General features: G+C 43.6%; 1 protein-coding gene across 2 annotated transcripts in view; it reads right to left on the minus strand.

Moving 5' to 3' along the window:
* The window catches only part of RREB1 (ras responsive element binding protein 1), a 113,009-nt gene that overhangs the window by 24,189 nt on the left and 67,263 nt on the right, over positions 1 to 21,557 (minus strand). For both annotated transcript variants that reach the window (XM_031552758.1, XM_031552757.1), the window contains exons 6-8: positions 15,499 to 15,643; positions 14,207 to 14,343; positions 196 to 385 (exon numbers count right to left, since the gene is read on the minus strand). In XM_031552758.1, coding sequence (XP_031408618.1) covers positions 196 to 385; positions 14,207 to 14,343; positions 15,499 to 15,643 — 472 coding nt within the window. The remainder of the gene's footprint in view (positions 1 to 195; positions 386 to 14,206; positions 14,344 to 15,498; positions 15,644 to 21,557) is intronic.

Raw genomic sequence — 21,557 nt, forward strand, 5'->3', positions numbered from 1 at the left:
GCAGAAAGGGCTAGGGAAAGGGAGGAGAAGAATGAAAAATAGGAAAAGGAAGTGTCTGAATCCTATGCAAACAGTAGTAATATGGGCTCCACAAAATATTCTATGCCTTGTCTCTGGCAGATCAAATCTTTCAATACATTCAGAAGATACACGCTGTATCAGAGAGTACCTTAAGCTCCTAAGAACAAAACGTACCTGAGAAATGCGGGGAAACTTCCTACAGGAGAAGTCTGTGAATCCCAAGTCGTGGAAGCCTGCTGGAATTGAAGGGTTGTTCTGAATGAAAGGCTTTCCAGTGGGATCTCTGGGAAGCTGCTTATGGATAACTGCATTATGGCGCAGTAAGCCCCGATGAGTACGAAAGGTAATACAACAGATGTCACACCTGGAAAGGAAAAGAATAAAATAAAAATGAATTACTGTCTGCTGCAAGCATAAGGACTAGCATTCTTCTCACATTAGGCCAGCCTCCTTCCCCTCGCCTCATGATACTAAGAATCTGCTAAATGCAGAGCAAAGTCCTGGCATGTCAAAAATCTATCATCACAGAAAGGCCATTTCAATCACAGCCACTTTCTACCAGTTTCTGGTGGTTAAGTTCACCAGAAGTTCAAAGAATATAGAAATGAATGTCACACGTGAACAGACAGGTAAAAGAAGCTGAGACTGCAGATTTCTGACAACCTTCCCATTGTCCAAGTACTTCAATGGTTTCATACAATTTTATTTTCCTGATTCTTCACTAAAAAGTGCTATTAAGATAATGACTTTAAAAACAAACAAAAAAAAAACATCAGCAACAAGGAAAGGTTAAATCAGACCTACATAGCACACAGCTGCAAATGTATAGATAACACCTTTTTAAGTACAGCTTAAGACGTGCTACTGCCCACCACTCAAACACCTGTGTATGAATTTTTCTCCAAATGTTTATACTGCACTGCTTTTCCATAAACTTCCACTGATTCTTCACTAAGCTGTTATGAGAAATATACTTTCTTTAAAAGAAAAAAGACTGCTCCTTGGAGGGGAAAAGGTCAGGAGGAAGATCTGAAACAGGCTCAACACTTCTGACATTCTGACACTTATATACCTCCTTCACAGCCAGCGTGCCTTCTGAAAAATGCAGAAGCAACAACTCTTCTGATCCACAACTTGGGGCTATGATTTGTTTTATTTCAGTTCTATTCCCAAATTCGGGCAATCATAGATTTATGTACAGCAGACTAGCTTTAAGACAATCAAAGGTGCTGGAAATGGAGCTAAGCTACAGGTGGTAAGGAGTACACAGCAACACTTGGCCAACATGTCAACAATGTTATCGCCTTTTAAATATCTGCTGTTTGAGCTCTGCACTAGGACAGATTATATCCACTCTGAATCCAACAAATGACACACAGTTTCACTCAAAATGGTTCCTTATGGTTACAGCTCCAGCTTGTAACCAAAACACAAGTTTTTCAGAAGCCACTAGCAGAGAATGTGAAGCAGACAGTTGTTGAGAGCATTATCTGCACTTGGAGTTCTTCACATCTCCCCATGCTGTCTTTGCCCTCCCATCGAGGAAAAGGACATGTGCCTACTCATTAAAAAACATCCTGCAATTAGAAATGACTTCTGACAAAATCCTGAAACAACCCCCTCCCTGTCCTGTCACTAACAAACTCCCATTGTTGTTCTTATTATCACTACATAAACTTCCACAGACCCTTTTTATTCCCTGAAAATGAAGAGATAACCAAGTCACTCACAGAACAATTGGACTCACAGTCTCTGAGTGGTGAAAGAAACAAGTGTGAAGTATATGTACCACTGCCTGTGTTATCATGGTACCCAGAAGGCTGAGGCATAAATATTATGCACTGGAGGTTTAATCTGTTTTATCTCCCCTGTCAATTCACTTGCATCCTACCTTTATAATTACTGCCAGCATAGTGCTGGCATTCCATTAAATAGAGAACTGCAGCCATTTACAAAGCGAGTGTTTACTTAAAGAGATCTGCTAAATGTGACAACCGGCTCTGGTGGAGCGAGGGAATGCCGATGCAGAGCGCTCCTCCAGCATCAGGATTTGCGGCACTCTTCCAGCTCACTTGGCAGTACCTATCTGTGATGCATAGCTTTCATCTTGGGTGAAAACAAAAACACTCAACCACCAAAACCACTGGGGGAAGGAGGGCATTACAGGCTTAAAACAGTCACCTCCAGAACTTGCAAGATACTGAAACAAATGCTCTTTCAGAGGCGATGAAAAAGCTTGGTGTGAAAGCCAGCAGTGCTTCTGGCACACTCCTCCTGGTATCTCAGCACATGGACAGCGAGGGCTCGCAGGCCTGGCTGCTCTGTGAAGGCATGCAGATCCTCACCCTCTCCTCGGCTGCCCCGAGGCAGCTCTGGGAGTCCCCAGTGTGCCTGACCTCCCTGGGACAGCAACAAAATTCAATGGCTGTGTCTCCTCATGTTTGACAGGGCAGAGAAAGCCGCTGCTGACAGGACTGCAAGGCCACAAAGACAGCCAGGATCTGCTCCATACCCCTGGGATTTGGGCTAAGCAAGCCATAGAACCATAGCACGGTTTGGGTTGGAAGGAATCTTAAAGTCCATTCAGTTCCAGCCCCCTGCTGTGGGCCAGGCTGCCCCCACCAGCTCAGGCTGCCCAGAGCCCCATCCAGTCTGGCCTTGGGTGCCTCCAGGGCTGGGGCATCAAAGCTTCTCTGGGCAGACTGTGCCAGTGCCTCTTATGTCTCACGTATCTCACATTCCTCTACCCTCTCACATCCACCAGTTGTGTGACAGATTGATTTTAAGCACTGGTTTATTTGGGGCTCCTACCAAAAGCTTGAAACAAAACCTTTCAGGGCAGAGACCCGTGTGAAAGTCCTTCGTGGTATACCTGTATCAACTGTTATGCCCCAGGAGAGTAAAAATCTGCAATGTAAAAATGGTGTTTTCATGCAAAAGGAACCTCTCTCCCTCCTCCCCTAAAACAAAACTCCTAATAAAAGGCATTATGCCCCTTCTCTCTTGTATAATGCATAGAATTAAGCAATCTCCCGTGTTTTTCTCAAGCAACAACAAAAATCTGGAAAAGGATTAAACTCTTTTACCATTTGGTCAAACCCAAGCTCCCGGCTGAATAAAGAAACACCCAGGTAAGTCAGGCCTGTCAGGGAATGTCAGTGCGCTGCTTCAGCTCAGCGCCTCCAGTGGGGCTGCAGCTTTCAAGACACAGCCCATTCACACATTTTTTTTCTCCTGTTATTAAATTACCTTCCCTGCATCTCAACTACTAAGGGAACTCAGGTTTCTTGGGTTCAAATACAATGAGTGTAGCTGATATAGATATGGATATGTACCACCTCCAAGGAAAACTCAGGGCTACGGAGCTTCAAAACTAGTTAAGGCAATCATTGTGTGGCACTGACTAACATGTGTTAATTTAAAATAGAGCATGCTGCCATGTGAAATAAAGCATTAACTGACAGTCTTAATTGTTTTGTTTTTTTTTTTTTAAGAAAATTGATCTGCCAGTTTTGACATCAGTACTATTTTCCATCTTTAAACAATAGCAATACTTACAATGCTTTTAAGTTCAGAAACACAGCAAGAAGCAAAAGAGAAAGGAATCTCACATAATACGAACATCTTTTCATCTTGCTTGAATTTCTTTCTAAAAATGTAATATTAATCTAGAAAGTCCAAAAAAACCAGCATATCAAGTGAGGCAGCTGAGCCATGTGGTAATACTTTGCTCGTGATGAGCTTAAAGACAAAACAAAACAAATCCTCTCTCCTTGAAGTTTCACAAGTCTGTCCCAGCGTAGTGCCAAGTCAAACAGGGATGATGTGACTGCACAGAGCTGAGATGGGAACAGATTCTGAGGAGAACAGGCAGAGCAATAGCTCAACACCTGAGCACAGATAAAAGCACTGTGATTGCAAGGTAAGTTTCCAAATGTAGCAAATAAAAGCTGCTGTGTTATCACATGATTGCTAGTCTTGGCTACTGCTCTCCATTCTTCTGTAAATATGATTACAGAACAGAGAGAAGAAAGCCATTTGGTTCTAAAAAGTTCATTGTAAGCAAAAATGGAAAAACTGCTGTTAGCAGCTTTGACTGCTTTACATTGAGCACCCTTCTCAGTAGTTCTGTATGTAAAGGAGTCACTCACACCTGTACAAAGCCAGTTCAGCACTAGAGCTCTGGCTTGCTGGCAGAGGTGCACAGAACAAGTAGGTGAGAAAACAGAACTGCTAAAACACAAAAGTAGAATCCATACAATGGCAGTACAAAGACCAGGCTGACCTCAGAGCTCAGTCTGCCTATCACATATGTGAATTTAATTGTTACTAAAGAGCTCTGAGGAGAAGGACCTGGGTGTCCTGGTGGACAACAGGTTGGCCATGAGCCAGCAGTGTGCCTTTGTGGCCAAGAAGGCCAATGGCATCCTGGGGTTTATTAAATAGAGCGTGGCCAGCAGGTCGAAGGAGGTAATCCTTCCCCTTGACTCTGCCCTGGTGAGGCCACATCTGGAGTACCGTGTTCAATTCTGGGCTCCTTGGTCCTAGAAAGACAGGATATTTTTTGAGAGAGTCCAATGGAGGGCTACAAAGATGATGAGGGGTCTGGAGCACCTCCCTTATAAGGAAAGGCTGAGAGACCTGGGGCTGTTAGGCCTGGAGGAGAAGGCTGAGAGGGGATCTCACCACATAAATACCTAAAATACAGGAGCCAAATGGATGAGACCAGGCTCTTTTCAGTGGTGTGCAGAGACAGGACCAGGATCAGCAGGCAAAAGCTGCAACACAGGAAGTTCCATACAAATATGAGAAAGAACTTCTTTGCTTTGAGGGTGATAGAGCACTGGAACAGGCTGCCCAGAGAGGCTGGGGAGTCTTTTCTAGAGGTATTCAAGACTCACTTGGATGTGCTCTTGTGTGACCTACTGTAGGGAACCTGCTTTAGCCAGGGGTAGGACTGGATGAACTCCATAGGTCCCTTCCACCTCCTATGATTGCGTAATACTACATCATTGCACTTCCAAGATCTCTATCTAAAAACACAGGATTAAAAAGCTTTATTTTAAAATAAGATGACTGAATGAAATCTGTAATGCTAGTTGGAATATAAAAGCATTTTAATATGCCTTAATAGACATTCTTTTGTACAGCTTGTTCAAGAGACAAGGCAGGATTTGCTACACTTATGACAAAAGGCTCCTACGCAAGAAAAGTTTACAGGAGTAGCGCTTGCTGCCTTGCATTACACTCCCCTCTCAGCCAACTTTTAGTTGACAGCAATAGAAATGATAACTTTTTTTCTTTAAGATAAGAAAAAATATTTTGAAAAGGAAATGAAGAGCCAAATTTTAAGCAAAATTAATTGGCATTGATTTTGATTAAGGGTAATGCAGTCAAGTTGCAATGACTTTAATTTGATCCTTCCAAACTCCGTATTTTAGTAGTCAAGATTCAAAGGCCTAATATTTATATCCCATTATTCTTACCAAGAAATTCAACAAGCATTAGTTGGAAAAGGGAAAGTGGCATTTAGCATTCTTGTTCTCATCCACTTGATGCCATGTAAGAGCAGACCAAAACCCAAAGTTTTCACTCATGCAGCTCACTAACACTGTGCTGCACAAGTAAAACTCTTGTTAATTTCTGGGCATTAGCAAAAACAAAAAGAGTACTTTTTTGTTCCTTTCCTGGCTGTGCTCTTTAGCAATAGCCACAAACAGAAGGATGAAACATATCCTGAGACAGAACCCGTTAATACACGGTTAGGTTATTAAATCATCCAACTCCTCCCACTTAAATCCCTAATACATAGCCTACATAGATTTACACTCTTGTTGTTATTATTCTCCTTTCTGTCTCACATTAGCATGGGTTTCCTTATGAGCAAAGAAAATTCAATCCTGATCTAAAATCAGAACAAGCAGGCACCAGAGCAGGATGGGCACTTGCCTCCAGCTGACTTCTATCTGCTCCACAGATGAGAACAGCTCCCTAGCCTCAGCCCTGTTTGCACGTGAAAGACAAAAACAAGGAGATGGAGAAACAATCATTTTAAACAGAAGGGCATTCATCCCCTCTGAAGTAAAACTAGCAAGTTGCAGGAGTACTGCCCTTCAGGAAAGGATTTCTCAATCTCCCTCTCACTTGTTTGGGGCAAGGCAAAGGGAGGGAGATGACAGAGAGCAAATTGGTTTCTGCTCCTGTGTAACCCCACCCAAGACCAGATACTCATCTCTTTTTGGACGAAAAACCCTTTCTGGCCTCCACACCCTGGGCCCTGAGAAATAACATCCAACAGCTGCACTTATCTCCCCCACTTGCTGCAGATGAGTGGTGGAAAAGCAGAAGTATTGTGGGCGCTGCTCCTGCCTTCCCTGGGGATCCCTGCAGGTCTCCTGGGCACCACACCCCGAGGGTTCTGTGGCTTTCTGATCTCCCCCTAACCAAGCACCTCCTCCTTCTGCCAGCACTAAACAAACCTCGCAGGAGCCCAGTCTCTGCTTTGTTCCACTTTGTTGCCAGTGTGCCTGCTCTTTCATCCTCGGCTGTAGCCAAGGCTGAAGCGGCCCTAGCAAACCTTCTATTTATAGGGAGATGCACAATGCCATGTGCATTCCTGCAGCCATGCTTTGGTCCGGGCGGGGAAAGTAGCATGGAGGGTTGATACAAGCCAGGGTGCTGCTGTGCTTCAGAAATGTGTCACTGAGCTGCAGAGCCAGCATCAGTCCTGGTGTGTTGTAACTCCTGCTATCAGAGCACCTAGAGTGAAACTGACCAACGCATGGCTCAATGGCACAAGCAATGGCACAAGCCGTTCTTGGTACAAACCTCCACCTGCAGCTTTATTTTTTTTACCTTCTTCATTTTTAAGCAATGAAAATCAGAAAAGAGCTCACTTTTCCTAACACTGTAATGAACTGCATGCACTAACAACTCAACAGTGCTGTTTTAATATCTCAGCCCCAGTGGAAGAGGAGCTTACTCTACCATTTGTTTCAACAGAATAAGCATATAACTAAGAATAAATAAAGGGAAATTGGAGATGGCCTACCCTTGCACAAAGTAGTTCATTTTTTTCATAATGGCTTTTCCATTTAATAAAGGTGAAAGCTTGGAAAACCAGAAGTGTCAAGAAAGTAGCTGGACAGAATCAGAGTGAGAGCTGAAGATCAACATACAGAAGAATGAAGGGTGCACAAACAGGGCAGGTGTACCTGGAAAAAAGAAGCCTGCAGAGTGCAGTCCTTTGTAGCTACCAAAATTCCAGGCTGTGCAGATACAGAATAAAAGTTATTTGTACATACAAACTCAAATGAGTTTTCTGGTATTCTTTTTGGGGGAAAGAAAAGGAAAGTTCTTCCTGTCTGCTAACCATTTCTCAAAAACAAAAGAACAAAAAGACTTATAAATGCCTATCAAGTTTTCTTTAAAAAATAAAAAAATAAAAAAATAAAAAATAAAAAAATAAAAAAAATCACTGCCTTTCACCAAGTAACATAAGAAGAAACATATCTACAGGCACACACCTATCCTACAGCCATCTACTGATGACAGAAGAGTACACAAATAGGTGCAGCCCAATCTGGATGGAACATACTTGCCCTTATCTGCATTCACAGGTAAACTATGCTCAGCACGCAGACATGGCTGTTAACACAAGCAGCAGCACCCAGTACTTTGACAGAGCGTGTGTATAAACATACCCTGGACACCAGGATCAGACAGGCATGCTAATAACCCGTTTTGGCTCAGCCCTCTTTCCCTCCTGCATTCCCTTTTACGAGAAGCTTTCCTCTGCAGTTGGGCTTTGCATTTTACCCACTTTCTATTTCGGTACCCGAGCTAAGATATTCAGTGCCATGTGACACACCACACAGCTCTGCTTGAGAGCCTCACTCCCTGTGTCCATTCACTATCTGGTATTTTTACCTGCCTGCTCCTGACTCCCAGCCTTCTTACACAATGAGCTCCCTCAGTGAGCTGACCACTTCTAGGATGGAGTTGATTTGTGCTGCTCTTCTGATGATCTCTCTTTTCTCTCTTCTGATTTCTCTTTTCTGAACAGAAATTTCAGAAAGTACTTAACATGCAGTTCTGGTTTGCTTTTGCAAGTCAGCACAGAGTCAGATGCTCAGCCCACTGATTTTACTTCCCTATTTTATTGGCTTAGTAAAAGATGCAATCCAGCTTTCTTGATGTCCTCTCCTCTGCCCTATGGGCATCGAGAGCTGTATTGTACCACAGCATATTTTTGGTCCCAGCATTTACCAGAGCTGGATTTCAGTGCTAGCAGCTGGCTCATGGAATTGCTCCTACACTGAACATACTACCAACTGTGATCAGGATTCACTTCCCAGTTTGTATTAACCAAACACCAAGCAAGCAGTTGAGCAGTTGAGCACACGTAACAGGGGAGTTGGCCCAGGCTGCACTGCCATACAACTAACTGACCCTTGTGCACCTCTGTCTTTGGCTGCAAGAAGTTTGGTAGAAGGTACTCTGTCAGTACTTGGTAACTCCAGCAGATGACCCTCGAGCAATGACTAAGAAGGGAAGCATCAGGGCTAGAGTGTGCCAAAACCAAAGGTCAAAGAGTACACAGGCATGCCTGTGCTGGAGTGCTTTCACTCTCCCCCCATACTCAACAGTCGTGTAGGATACAACAACCTCAGCATTAACCGCCTGCACTGAAAGAAGACGAGTTTCCCATTCTGAAGCATTGACAAGTGCACACTATATGCACACTAAGGGCTGTGACAGAGATGTAAAAGTAGTACAACAGTTCACAATGCTACAAGAAGACTACTAGTTGTTTCTAATAACAGTTATGTCAGCTGCTAGGAAGAAACCTACTCTCCCCACCACAAACTTACAGTAGTGGCACATAAGCAATAAGAAATAGCATACGACATTTGCTTTTCAAACACATTCACTCTTTTAACTTTGCAATGTCTATAACACCCTCTTCCTACAAAATGCTGACCATGTGTAGAAAGCAGCATGCTTCACAAAAATTAAGTCAGCAGAATTATTTCTTACTATATAAGGAGAGAAAGTAAATTCCTGAAGTTGCTTAAGTAGGCATTGGCAGAAACGGGAATGAAACTTAAGGGGCTTTTTCTGGTGTCTTTTTTTTTTTCTTTTACATCCTGTATAATGTACTTTCACTCAGTCACACTGCTGCTCTGCACACAACTTTCTCTTGCAGCAGTCTTTTCTACTGGTGGTAAGGACTGAAATAACCTTAGTACAGTTAAAAATTAATTATTTTGTTTTCCTGGTTATTTTATCTCCTCAAAACCAACGTAGAGAATTATTGTGATGAACAGTAACTGGGCAACAAATGTACTATTTTAAGTAGCTGGAATAGTTATGACTTAAAATCCACTTGATTTTGACTTAGCTTAACATATATTGCTCACATGCATTAGCTGAAGTGACTAACACAGAGATGAAGGTCGAGGTACCCTGCACATCTCGCTACTCATCACCATGCACTGAAGAATGGCAGCGTGCTGGCAGAGGGGGGAGTCTGGTGAGCACACTGACTGAATCACAAACTGTGAAACAATTCACCCGTAGAGTCCAGGGGCTCATTCTTACAGCATTTAAACTGCACGCTTCCTTTGCGAGTGAAGCCATGTAACACCAAGACACAACAGCAGCATTTCCTACCAAGGAGCTTTTTCAGAAACACAAGCTCGGGTTACCCTGGCAAAACTGGAGGTGGATGACAACAAACACCAATGGTCAGGGTGTCCTGACATTTTTTTTCGTTCCAGGTCCTGAGCATTTCTGTTGCTATGTCTTTTACTGATCTAGCTGTTCAAAACAACAGCTTTCTATGGTGGCGTTCAACCTCTAGCACACCTGACTTTACAAGTTTCAGCCAAACTTGGCTAAGTTGATTTGAAGAACAAGGTAGACAGTGAATGGCTTTCGGTTTTCTTTCTTTGGCTTCTTGGAAGTTTTACAAAAGCACATTATCCTGGGGCAAGAGAACTGCTTTTGCTGTCCTAGTGAAAATATGCCTGGGATTTGGCAAGTTACAAAGCTTAATATATTATATCACTGTTTGGACATGCACTGTAAAAGGTCAGAAAACTTCATCTAGCCTGAATCCATTCATGGACACAGGCATCTACAGGTACTGGTCTATAGGTCAGCTCAAGGCCTGAGGGATATAGTGCATTTCACACCCTGTAATGCCTTTTTTTTTTTTTCCTCCTATCTACTCAGCTCCTATAAAAAACACTTAGAAAAAATCCCAAATCCTGTAACTGAAAACAGTGACTCGCTGAATCAGATGTGATCAAAAAGGGCACTCTGCACTCATAAAGATACTAGCTTTTACCATGTTTCAACCTGTACAAGCTACCCTTGCTGAGAACTAATGCTGAAACGTGCCTCTATGAAAGGTGGTAGCTGCCACGTTATCACCACCTCCCTCCTCCTCTCCTCAGAAAGATGTAGGGCCACAAGAAGCAGAATAAACGTCTCACTGGAGCTGGGAGAAAGGAGAAACTAAGAAGTCTCAGCTGTTGGTACACAGAGTACTGTAGAAAACCTTCTGGAGGAGAGGGAGAGAAAATAAAAAGGGTATGCTCTAGTTACAGAGAAACTCAACAGAGGAATTTTACAGTGCATGTACTTTTTAAAAAGCCACACGTTTTACTTTAAGTCTGTTCCATTGTACTTGCCAAAGGAAAGAAGGGAAACCTCACAGAGCGCCTCGAGAGGCTTCTCCTCAGGAAATCCTCCCATCTCTTCAGCCTGGGCTGCTGCTGCTGCTCAGAGCTGTCTGTCAGGCAATCTTTAGAAGCACGTTACCATGTCTGACAGCAACCCTCAGCCACAAAAGTTTCCAGAGGAGTTACCCTTCTCTGCGGGGTTTCTTATTTTCCCTATTGGCTGCACAGTGCTTCAGCACTCTGGTAATTATATCAATGCTTAGATACAACTTCCTCCCCAAAATAGATGGTGTTTCAAGGCCCTGGCTGCAGGAAAATGGCCGCCGGCTTTAAATAATCCAGGTAGGGAGGCACAAGGAGGGGGGCGGGGGGGCAGAAAGCACAGAGAATGTCCCCTCCCTTAGCTAATAGGGGTGCAGGCAGCCTCTCTGGGACCAATTCCTGTCACTAATTAGGGTGCAGGTCGTGGGGCTTCAAAGGGACATGGACTGGCCAGGGGGTGATGCGTGCAGGATGCACAGGGCACAGCCCAGGGCCACAGCCCACTGCAGTGGGACAAAGGGCCCTATTCTGGCTCCCCCAGCAGGACAGTTCCTACCGTAATTAGAAGACAAAGATGTCCGATCTGGGATTTTACATAACTGGGAGAGACTCTCCCAAGCGGGAGCCTCTCTCACACAATCGGTGGATTAAGCATTGTTTATTTTGCTGCAAGTAAACAATGAGGTACTCCCAGCTCGTGGCTCTGCATGAAAAAGTGCTCCCAGGGAGCACAAGGCTTTTCATCAGGCTTTGAACAGCTAACCCTGCGATTTCAAGTTGCTCATTTGACAGTATCTGGAAGGGCAAAGGCCCACTCTGTGAATGAACTGCTCCCAGGCAGACCCAGGGGCTGCCAGACAGCCCTGCCGTTCCTTAATGGGGGAACAGGACAGAAGATGCTGTGGGAGTGAGAGGCTGCAGTTACCCAACAGCACGGCCACCGCCTGTTTGCCCCACAGTTTACAAAGAGAAGTATATTGAGGCTGACAGAGCATCACTTATTTCTTGGTTATGACAAAACAGTCTGTCCAGGGCTGCCCACAGCAGCCGCTGCAAACCAACTGCCAGAGCCAGAGCATCTGGGGCCTGAGGATGCACAACATCTGATACCTGCTTCACAGAAGTCCTGATCAAGTGACTTGAATTTTACAACACTGGCAGTAAAAAGAGACTGAGTGTGTTCTGCTCCCTGCCCTTTGCTCGTAGCACAGCTGCTCTCCTTTTTCGTTTGTTTGAACTTTGTTTAAGTAGAGTTCTTCCTCTTGGTCTTCTACAATAAGGAAACACCGGGATTTGATGAATGTTTTCTAACACTTTGCAGTTTGCTCCCCTGCCACAAACACACCCATACACACATACCTCCTGCTCTATTATTCTAGCAGTGTTTTCTCTTTTCTTCAGCTCCTTCACTTAAAAAGACACCTTCATGCCTCACAAAAGGAATCATTTCAGTCACGTTAATTCAGGGCTGAAAACGGCACACCACAACTGGCACATTTTGTTGAATCCTGCAAACAGTCCTGCAAAACTCTGGGATCCAGGGTATTGCAGACCCTGCCTGCCTAGGACTTTCATCCTGCAGAGATGAAACAGCCACCTGAACAGCAGCCCAGGCTGCTCTGCCTACCAGATGATTTTCTGATAGGTTGGGGCAAGCACACAGTGACATCTGACTCGTCTAGACGAGGACAAAAGGTATATTTTAAGCCAGATAGGTAAGGCAAGTTGCATTTGAATGTGTTAGCTGACCAGGAAAAACCATGGCTTCCTTGTCTTGCCCTATCTCTACTGACATGTCTTAAGTTGCTAAAGCAAACATTTGACAAAACACCCTTTGCCATTGTCTAGACAAGCCCTAAAGACCCAGCACTACCCTTAACTCGTGCCTACAAAGCATGACAATCGTACCTTTGATTTAGGGACACATTTTAGCCTGTGCTGCTCAACACAATTATGGGTAGCAAAATCCATGTCAGGAGAATGTTACCCAAAAGTAACTCTGCTAATCCTAGGGAAAGAGCTACATGAAGAGGTACATGAAGAGACTGCTTGCACAGACAGTGTCCTTCTGCTTTGCAGCAACAGACTGTAAAGCTCCCAAGTTAGAAGGGTGTCTATTAAATTGGCTTTTATCCATCACCCAAAGCCAGAGAATCCTCCTATCCACTCAGCTTCACAGCATATAGCCTAGCAAAGATGTTGTATCTTTGCAGAAACATAGAAGTGAGGCTAGTGTTGGGTCAAGCCTAATAACACAGCCACTTTCTCTAAAGCCTAAAGGGTACTGCAAAGTTAACTCAGAGGTCTTTCGGTGGGGATAGAGATCAACTGTTTCAATTTTGTTCTGTAATGAGAATTTACTTGATTTACTTCCAAAGCAGCAAACTCCAATTAAGTAACTATTATTTGCTGGACTAAGTTTAAGAAAGAGTTTTCCAAATCCCCTCCACATTAATTACAATTACAATGCCTTAAGAGAAAAAAAAGAAAAAAAAAAAAAAAAAGGTGCTAGATGTATTCACCAATCTTTTCTAATGAAATAAACAAATAAATAAATAACAAACCCCAGCTCTGCTCCATCCCATTCTATTAAGACAATGTCTGCAGGAAAGAATGTTGACACTCCAAAATGTCAAATTCTGCTACCTTCTGAAAAGATCACTTGAGAGTCCAATGTCCTAAACAAGCCTGAAGGAAGCACTGACAAGTTTTTGCAAATGGATAACCTGCTTTTGTAAAATAGCAGCTTTTCTACGTGTTTAAACTAAACTTGGAATATCTCTTTTGTATCTTCATGTTATCTGGCTCTAGTTATTTTCCATTAAAAAAAACAAACAGGAAATAAAAAGCATCAGAGATCTCAGGAGCAATTACTTGAACCAAAACACAAACCCCAAGCACCTTCCCAAACAATTAATAGCTAATTTTTCCTTGTTAAGAGATGCTGATTTAAGCCCAAACCCAAAACATTCCCTAACCTCAATAGGCAGAAAAGCATTACAAACTTTGCAGAAGGTTTGGAACCAGAAACTCATCTATCTCCACTCACTCCCATGACAAGCAGCAAAACTTCAGGCAGAAGAACCTCATAGGTTGGTACCTGAATGGATTTATCTAGCTTTGCTTCCTGCTTTAAGCATCTGCCATTTTATACAACTGTGGTAAGTTTGGAAGGGAGGACGGGGTGCTTTAGTTTCTCCTAAAAACATTCCCAGCTATTAGCTGGCAAAATATCCTCTATTTGGAATAAATAAATAAATAAATAAATAGAACAAACCTTCTAGCACCCTGGTGACAAAAGATGAAGCAGAAAGATTCAAAACCAGTTCAAAATCAGAATGGGGGTCAGTTAACGGTGCAGAGGTCTGAACAATGCTGGGTTTTTCTCCCCTCCCCAGCAGGCTCTCTGAGACCATCTGGCAACCAGAAATGCTCTCAAGCCCACTTCTTACCTCAGTGAGTTATCTGGATGTGTCTCCATGTGGGACTCCAGCGCATACTTGCAAAAAAAGTCTTTGAAACATACTGGACAATGGTAAGCGTCATCTTCTTTCCTATCCCCTTCACCATACTGACCATCCTCGACAACCTATAGAGAAAGGAAAAAAACCCTCACTAGACTGAATTTCAAGCAACAAACCAAACATGCAACCCATTCCAAGTCCTCCTCTTATAAGCAGAGCAGTGACTTCCATCTGTAGCTTTGCCGCAGGTGACCAGAAATTGCTCATTCTGGCAACAGTGTGCGAGAGGCAGTGCATGTGAGAATACACATGGCAGGAAGCAGGCTCAACAAGAGATGAAGCACGCAGCTAAGTCACAGATGCATCACTTCTAATGAGAAACTGCGATCTGAACAACTCGCATGTTTATGTACCACTGAACCAGCATTCCTCCTCCTTCAGAGAGCCAGGCGAGCTGTCAGCCTAAATTATTTATGCCACTGAAATACTGCCAACTGCTAACTCAAGTGGTCCATGGAAAAGCAATGAACTTCTGCATGTTTTCTATAGCCCTCTTCTGATTACAGGGAGGAAAAGCATGCACGGAAAGAAGGCTACTGAGCTACATGGAGCTGCTACCAGTTTGCCATTTAGAGACGAAGTAGAAAGGGTCGAGTTAATTTTGGCAGCCACCACACGTTTTGGATAAATGACTAAAATGCAATAAAATATTTCATAAACAAAACCCTAATGGAAATGTCTAGCCTTCGCATAAATATTTTCTGGTTGCTCTTGCAACTCAAATAATGCAGGATTATGCTACTGCAAAAGGGAAACATACTATAGATTTTTTTTTTCTTCAGTCATAACAAAAATGCACTTAAGTTGTTTCTTAAGTAAACACTTTTTTTGAAGTTCCAATCACCACCCTCCAAGAATACTATAAATTAAACAGGAAATAAAATGGGGAAAAAAAACAGCAGTAGTGAGAGAATAGTTTGTCATCTTCTCATCCAACATTAGCTAATATTTGCAATCAATAAGCATATATGCGATCAACATACAAAACGAGAAATTTAAGCAACAAAGAATAATAATAATTCTTTCAATTTCTGAATTAGAAATGCATTTTCCATTTCAGACAGCACTGTTGGGTAAAGAAGAAAAACAGAGGTATCTTGAATCACACAGCACCGTAATGAGACCAAATGTTAATATTCCAGTGCTGACTGCACGAGCACAACGGCCAAAAGCACAGGAGGCAGTCAGGAAAGGCTTTTGCTTCACGCCTGGTAACAAACCTTTTTTGCAGGTGTCCTTTCCTCTCTGTCCATCTCGGCATCTTGACTGAACTTCCGCTTTGAAGACAATCGCTTGCGCTTCAGCGGAGACGGGGGAGTTGTGCTCGCCGTGCTGTTTGGATCCTTCTCATGAATCTTCATGTGCCTGAGCAGGAGGGGGAAAAAGACACCATCAGCGGGCAAATCGGGGTGGGAAGTCTGCCCCAATTTTAATGCCAACACCACTTCCAAGCTTTGCCTTCCAATGATCCCAGCAGAGATCCCATGAACTGCATTGCGGTCCTGACAGTCCCGAAATACGGCCAGGACATGACCCAGTGTGGGCTCTTCACAGCACCCAGGACTGTGTGAGGCTGTAGGCCATCACCTCACTAGCGCCTGCACCTGCATCCATCCCCCATCACCTCCAGGCCCTTCAAATTTCAACTGCACACATAAAGTGGAAATAATACTGGTAACACTGTGAAGCTGCAGCAAGCATGGCTTGTGAAACTCTGTACTGCTAAAATGCCTTCCTAAACCCACATCCCCAGGACAAAGACTACTTACTGTCACAGTGATACTGGAAAGAGGAAAAGAAGGCTCCACAAAGCCTGCTTATATTGCTCCAGGTTAGAAGTACCATCACTGCAGGATGTTCTCAACCTCAGCAGTGACTGAGACACCTAGTGTATTTCTTTGGTTCTCTGGTGCAGCACATAAACCCAAAGAACAAAGTGGCTGAGGAAGCAATCTCATGTCCATACACTTGGCCCGCTTGCCTCTTAGTTTGCCACGTTTGCAACCAAGCAAGACGCTCCCACCCAGTTCTCTTCAGTTAGATGACACATATTACTTCACCTTTTTTTTCTGAGTATTCAATGCTTAACTTGTACTTTTTTTAAAACCAGATGTAGGGCTTTTTGCTTCAAATTGATAGTAGTCAAGTGCTTTTGACAGAAGTCAAACTTACGTTCCTTCATTCCAGTATGCAACGGAAATTTTCACTTCTAATAGTTACAACTGGGAGTGCAGGAGAGAAGTGCCCTTTGTGCATCTGACTGACTTCAAAGCAGCACAAGGCAGTCTGTGTTAATGGTATCTGGGCAAGCTCCTTCAGAAGCCACACCAGCCCAGCTCAGGATGGTGCCATTTCACTTGACTGCAAACCATCATGTTCAAACATGAGAGAATGTTGTAAGCCAGGTGAGTCTTACACGTCCTCACAGCTGCTTGGCAGTTATGACATAAAATCAATTTTAGTTTTAGATGCCAAGGGCGTGATTGCTGCAAGATAACACTGGACCAAACTGACCCATGGGCAGAGGCTGCCAGATGAGTGTCTCCCAGCATAATACTTTCACAATCCCTGAATCTTTTAAGAAAAGGCAACTACATTACTGTCTCACACTACAGCCAGCTTCCTGAGGGTGTTATGCAGGAACAGCCTCCATTCAAAAACCCAAACACAGCAGAACTGCTGCAAGATTAAAATGGCTGTTCAGCAAGTGCCTATATTGTTTACCTACCCCCAGCATTTTGGGGAATCAAATTCAGCTCCCAGGCAACTCTCACAGGCCACAAAAACAAGAGACGGATGCTGTGGGCTGCTTGCACTGTGTAAGGCTCAAGAAGAAGAGAACATCTGCATGCAGATGTTCCCAGCAGGCTGGTAAGAGAGAAATGCCTACAATGGTTGCAGATAAACTTGAAAAGCAATGGGAAACAACAGGCCAAAAAGGCAGTATCCAGTTCTGGAGGCAAAACAAGACCTGAAAGGTAGTTTGCTGCAGTATTTTTTAAATACACTTCCTTCTTTTTGATAAAGATTGCCTTCCAGTTTTGATTAAATCTTCCTCTTGCATGTGCCTGTCTGTCCCCCCACCCCAGAGAGAGGCAGACAGACACATGGTCTGTGTGCTTATCCTGCTGGCAGTTTGGCTGGTGTCTAGCCAGTATGATTTGGCCAGTCACTTTCAGAGAGGGAGAGAATGAAAGCAATCAAGCTAAATCCTATTCAGCCAGAAAACAAACAAACGACAACAAAAATACTGCTATACATAAAGTATGGGACTTTTTGTTTCTATTTTCAAGTCTCCTGCCTGTCAGAGAGAATTCCTGTTAGTAGATACCCACTGAAAATAGCTTCCTTAGGGCTAAGTTATATTCCCCTGCTCTTTGTCCATCTGCTTAGCTCTGCCTGTTTTGATGGAGCTGCGCCTATGGGAGAAGGCTGCAACGGCACATCCACATGTGTGTACCAACAGGAGAAACTGCTGGTAATTGCAGATAACTGCAAGTCCAGCCTGCCACCTCTGCCTGCCTTGACACAATATATGCAAACACTCTGGCTCCTGCAAGTTCCAAAAGCAGTCCAGCCACATCTGCAATAAAATGACTGCTAATAAGGCAGGGCTTGTTAACGTGGGTGCAGCAGTGCAGTGACTGGGCTTAGCTACACCTGGTGTTGAAGCCATCAGCTGCCCTCAGCCTGCAGTTTTCCTTCCTGCATACTCATGCACACTTTTGCCATGCCCAGAAAGCAGGAGCCAGAATCCATACCCACAGCAAGGAATGTGGTAACCCCTTCGTGTTTTGGTTTTGCATATATGAAAGGAAGCAGCCTGAGCTATTGAGCTATAAACAGGAAGACACCCTGACTGCACCTTTGACTTTTACTGCGTAGGTCAGATATCACAGACACCACGACAGCTCTCTGCATGCAATCATTAGGAAAAAGAAAAATCTGAAACTAAAGCAGCAGGTTCCAGAGTTCTCGAGGAGAGTTGCAACCTGCCCACGTTACAGTGAGCAGGTTTATTCCTTTGACAGGTTAAGCAAGTTTCACTACATCAAGTCAAGGGTGGAGAGGAAAAAGATTACTAGAGCTATGACCCAAGATAAGCAGGAAGATAAAGCCAAGCAGTACAAAGGATAGACACAATCTTCATCTCTCTCTTTTACTTTGTAACATGGATGTCATTCTGCCTCGAGAAAACATTTATCACCCAACTTCAGTTGAACTGCAGCAGATGCCAAGTCACATCCATAACCTTTCTGTTCAACTCCCTTCACCAAGGCTCCTTTTACTTTAAAAGTTTCCTAACTAAAATGAAAGGTGGGAATTAATGAAAGTATTTGTGCTGCCTTATCCCTTATCCTCCTTTAGAAAAGTTTGCCTTTATTGGATCTTACATTTAACATCGAAAATGTTCAACTTCACTGTTTAGCCTGCCAAGACACAAGGAGAACAGGAACAAAGCTGTGCTTAGAAGTTATTTCCCCATTGTGACTATAACAACATATTTTGGCCCAAAGACACTGGCATACTCTGAATATGAAAGCCATGCTTGTAAGTCAGCCTGGCTTTTCAGCACATACAATGATAAAGGAAAACGATATGACATTCATCAAATCTAGAAGAAAAAGAAAGATAAACACTCAACACTTTATGTGAAAATGGAATGCAAAGTTAAGGACATGCATGGAAATGCTCACATTCAGCCACAGACCTGTGTTGCAGTAATACTTGCCAGAGCACTGAAGTGACCACTACCTCGACTCAAGAGATCCAGAGCCGTGACTGATGGAACTTCGCTTTTTTTTCTGATTTAAATTGACAAACTGTGGCTCTGAGCCGCCCTGCAGAGCAACCCAAGAGAGGCAGACAAGCTCAGGATGGTGTAGAGCCCAGAAAACTGCATTTCAACTGCGGTTACCAATCTCCTTGGCATGCATGCATGCACACACACACTTGGACAGTACTGAAGGTGGAATACTGAAATGTTACTATGATTCACAAGATGAAGTGATGGAGAGAAAAATTTATGCTGAACAGACTGCCCGGTACCACGAGCTAGCTAGCTTTGAATACTATCTCAGAGGAAGAGGTAGAACTCTAGAATGATTTCAGACACAGAGCCAGAAAAATTTGCAAAGAATAATCCTGAAATGACAAGAGAAAATTAAATCTTTTCCACACAAGATCTGATTCACCTCTGAACTCTCCACGTTTAAGAACTGCTATGCAAAAAATGCAGATAACTCACTACAGGCTCTGCTTTTCACAGCGCAGCTGTATGTGAAAAAGTTCTCATGATCTGTTCCCTCCCCCTCACTAAAAGAATTTCACAGGTGAGCCAAGAGGATCCGACTGTGCTATGACTGTGTGCCAGTCAGCTTGCCCAGAATAATCATATTTTTCAACTGCTTCACCGTGTTTCATTTCATCCTCCCTGGGAGAATCACCTTCCGCTTCCCCTCTTGTGCCACAACTTTCTTCTTCCCTCCGATGTCATGTGAACAGAATGAGTAAGATGACAGTTGCACCAGAATTCCCCTAGCTTCTGAAAAAGCAAACGGGCAGAAAAACACTCTCTCCCAACACTGTATGCAAAGCCTGACTTTGGAAGGGTGAATATTGGACCAGAATAGTGGCAAGTGAATACTTCAGCACTTTTCACTGAAGAAGAGACTTTTGTGAAAACAAACACATGCAGAGCTCAAGTGCTTTACTCCTTTTTTTCCCCTCGGGTGCTGTTGGATCAGCGCCTAAGGGAGGATGACTCACAGTGAGGGGAAAAAAAGAGCATGTGTCCTGCTGAACCGATAGCAGTTTCTATTGGTCACATCCCAATCTTTACTGCATCTCCAAAAAGGGTTGCTGTATTTTCTTAATGCAGAGGGGATTTGCATGTTGATCATATAAGCCTTCTGGAAGACTCAAGACAGGGCAGCCCACAGCTCCGATGCCAAAACCAGAACGTGGGAAGGTTTTGACTGGCTGGCTCAAGGCTAGAACAAGGAGTCAAAGCATCCTGAAAGAGGCAACTGCACAACGCAGCTGCTCCCAGCTCCAGGTCCCACTGAACTATGAATGAAACCAGGAGCTCCTGCTTTGCATGCACATAACCCCATCAGCACCCCTCTGGCTCCTAGGGAGGAAGCATCCTGCAGCATGTGTGGGAACCCCTCACTTCAGTCTCCAGGGAGAAAAACCACACCATCACTGCACCCCAAGTTTTCACGGCTGCTGATGTGCTCCACATCCCTAAAGAAAGGGCCTGCCTGCCTCAGAAGCCCAGGCAAAAAGGATGGTGTGGAACAAAAGGGTGGATGTGCAGCCTATGAGCAGGGACCGCAGTTAAAGCCTCTCCCTTCTAACCACAGCAGCACAAGCAGTGCTGGCTTTCAGTCAAGAGGTTTATGCCAGGTAGGTCTGATTAGAAGGAGCAGCGTGTCCAGAGGGGAGCAGTAAGCAATTTCAGTGGGGCCCGGTTGGGAAAGTCCCAGCATCTAAATCAAGATTAATTCTTGAGCACAGGATCCAGTGCATGTATAAACACCCTCCTCCTCCCTCACAACTCCACTCCTGTGAAAACGCAGTGGGGAGGCCAATGAATCTGGGCATTATCAGCCCAGAGCGATCATCTGACAGTATCAAGTTCAAGTTCTGGCTTCATATCCCACATATTATTCTGAGTTTCTCCACTTTACCACTAGATGTACCCTACACACTGTTGCACATTGCGGTTCCTCATCTCCCTCGTGACTTTTGAGCAGTCTGGTATCAGAATCTAGAGGATGATTCTCACACATCTGATACTTATCTAAAGACATATCCAACCACTCAGAGACTGAACGTAAAAACCAATGCCTTCTATGTTTTACTTTATGTAAAATATAGTACTATTTTTATTTAAAATATAATATTACTTTTTTTCCCCAGAGTAAAGAGTTGCTCAAGTTCACCAAGCCAGCCTGGGAAGACTGAACTGGTCAGATGCCCAAAGTACAGTTTAACTGATATAACTGCTTGACCTCTTCCATTGTTACCTTCCCTGAGATCTTTCACTTACTTTGCTAATTTCAAGTAACAGTAAATACTCCCTGGAGAATCAAAACAACGTATCTTTAGTAATATCCAGTAAATAGCGTATTTATCATTCAACAGATGAACAATTATCTTTGTTTAAACATATATATATATATATATACACACAAATCTTTTGTCTAAGCTTCAATTTTGTGCCACTGTATCAGAACCATCAAGAGTGAAAGCAGGTTGAAAATTGGACTGT

The sequence above is a fragment of the Meleagris gallopavo genome, chromosome 3 (genome assembly GCF_000146605.3).
Source record: "Meleagris gallopavo isolate NT-WF06-2002-E0010 breed Aviagen turkey brand Nicholas breeding stock chromosome 3, Turkey_5.1, whole genome shotgun sequence".
In the NCBI taxonomy this organism is placed as follows: domain Eukaryota; kingdom Metazoa; phylum Chordata; class Aves; order Galliformes; family Phasianidae; genus Meleagris; species Meleagris gallopavo.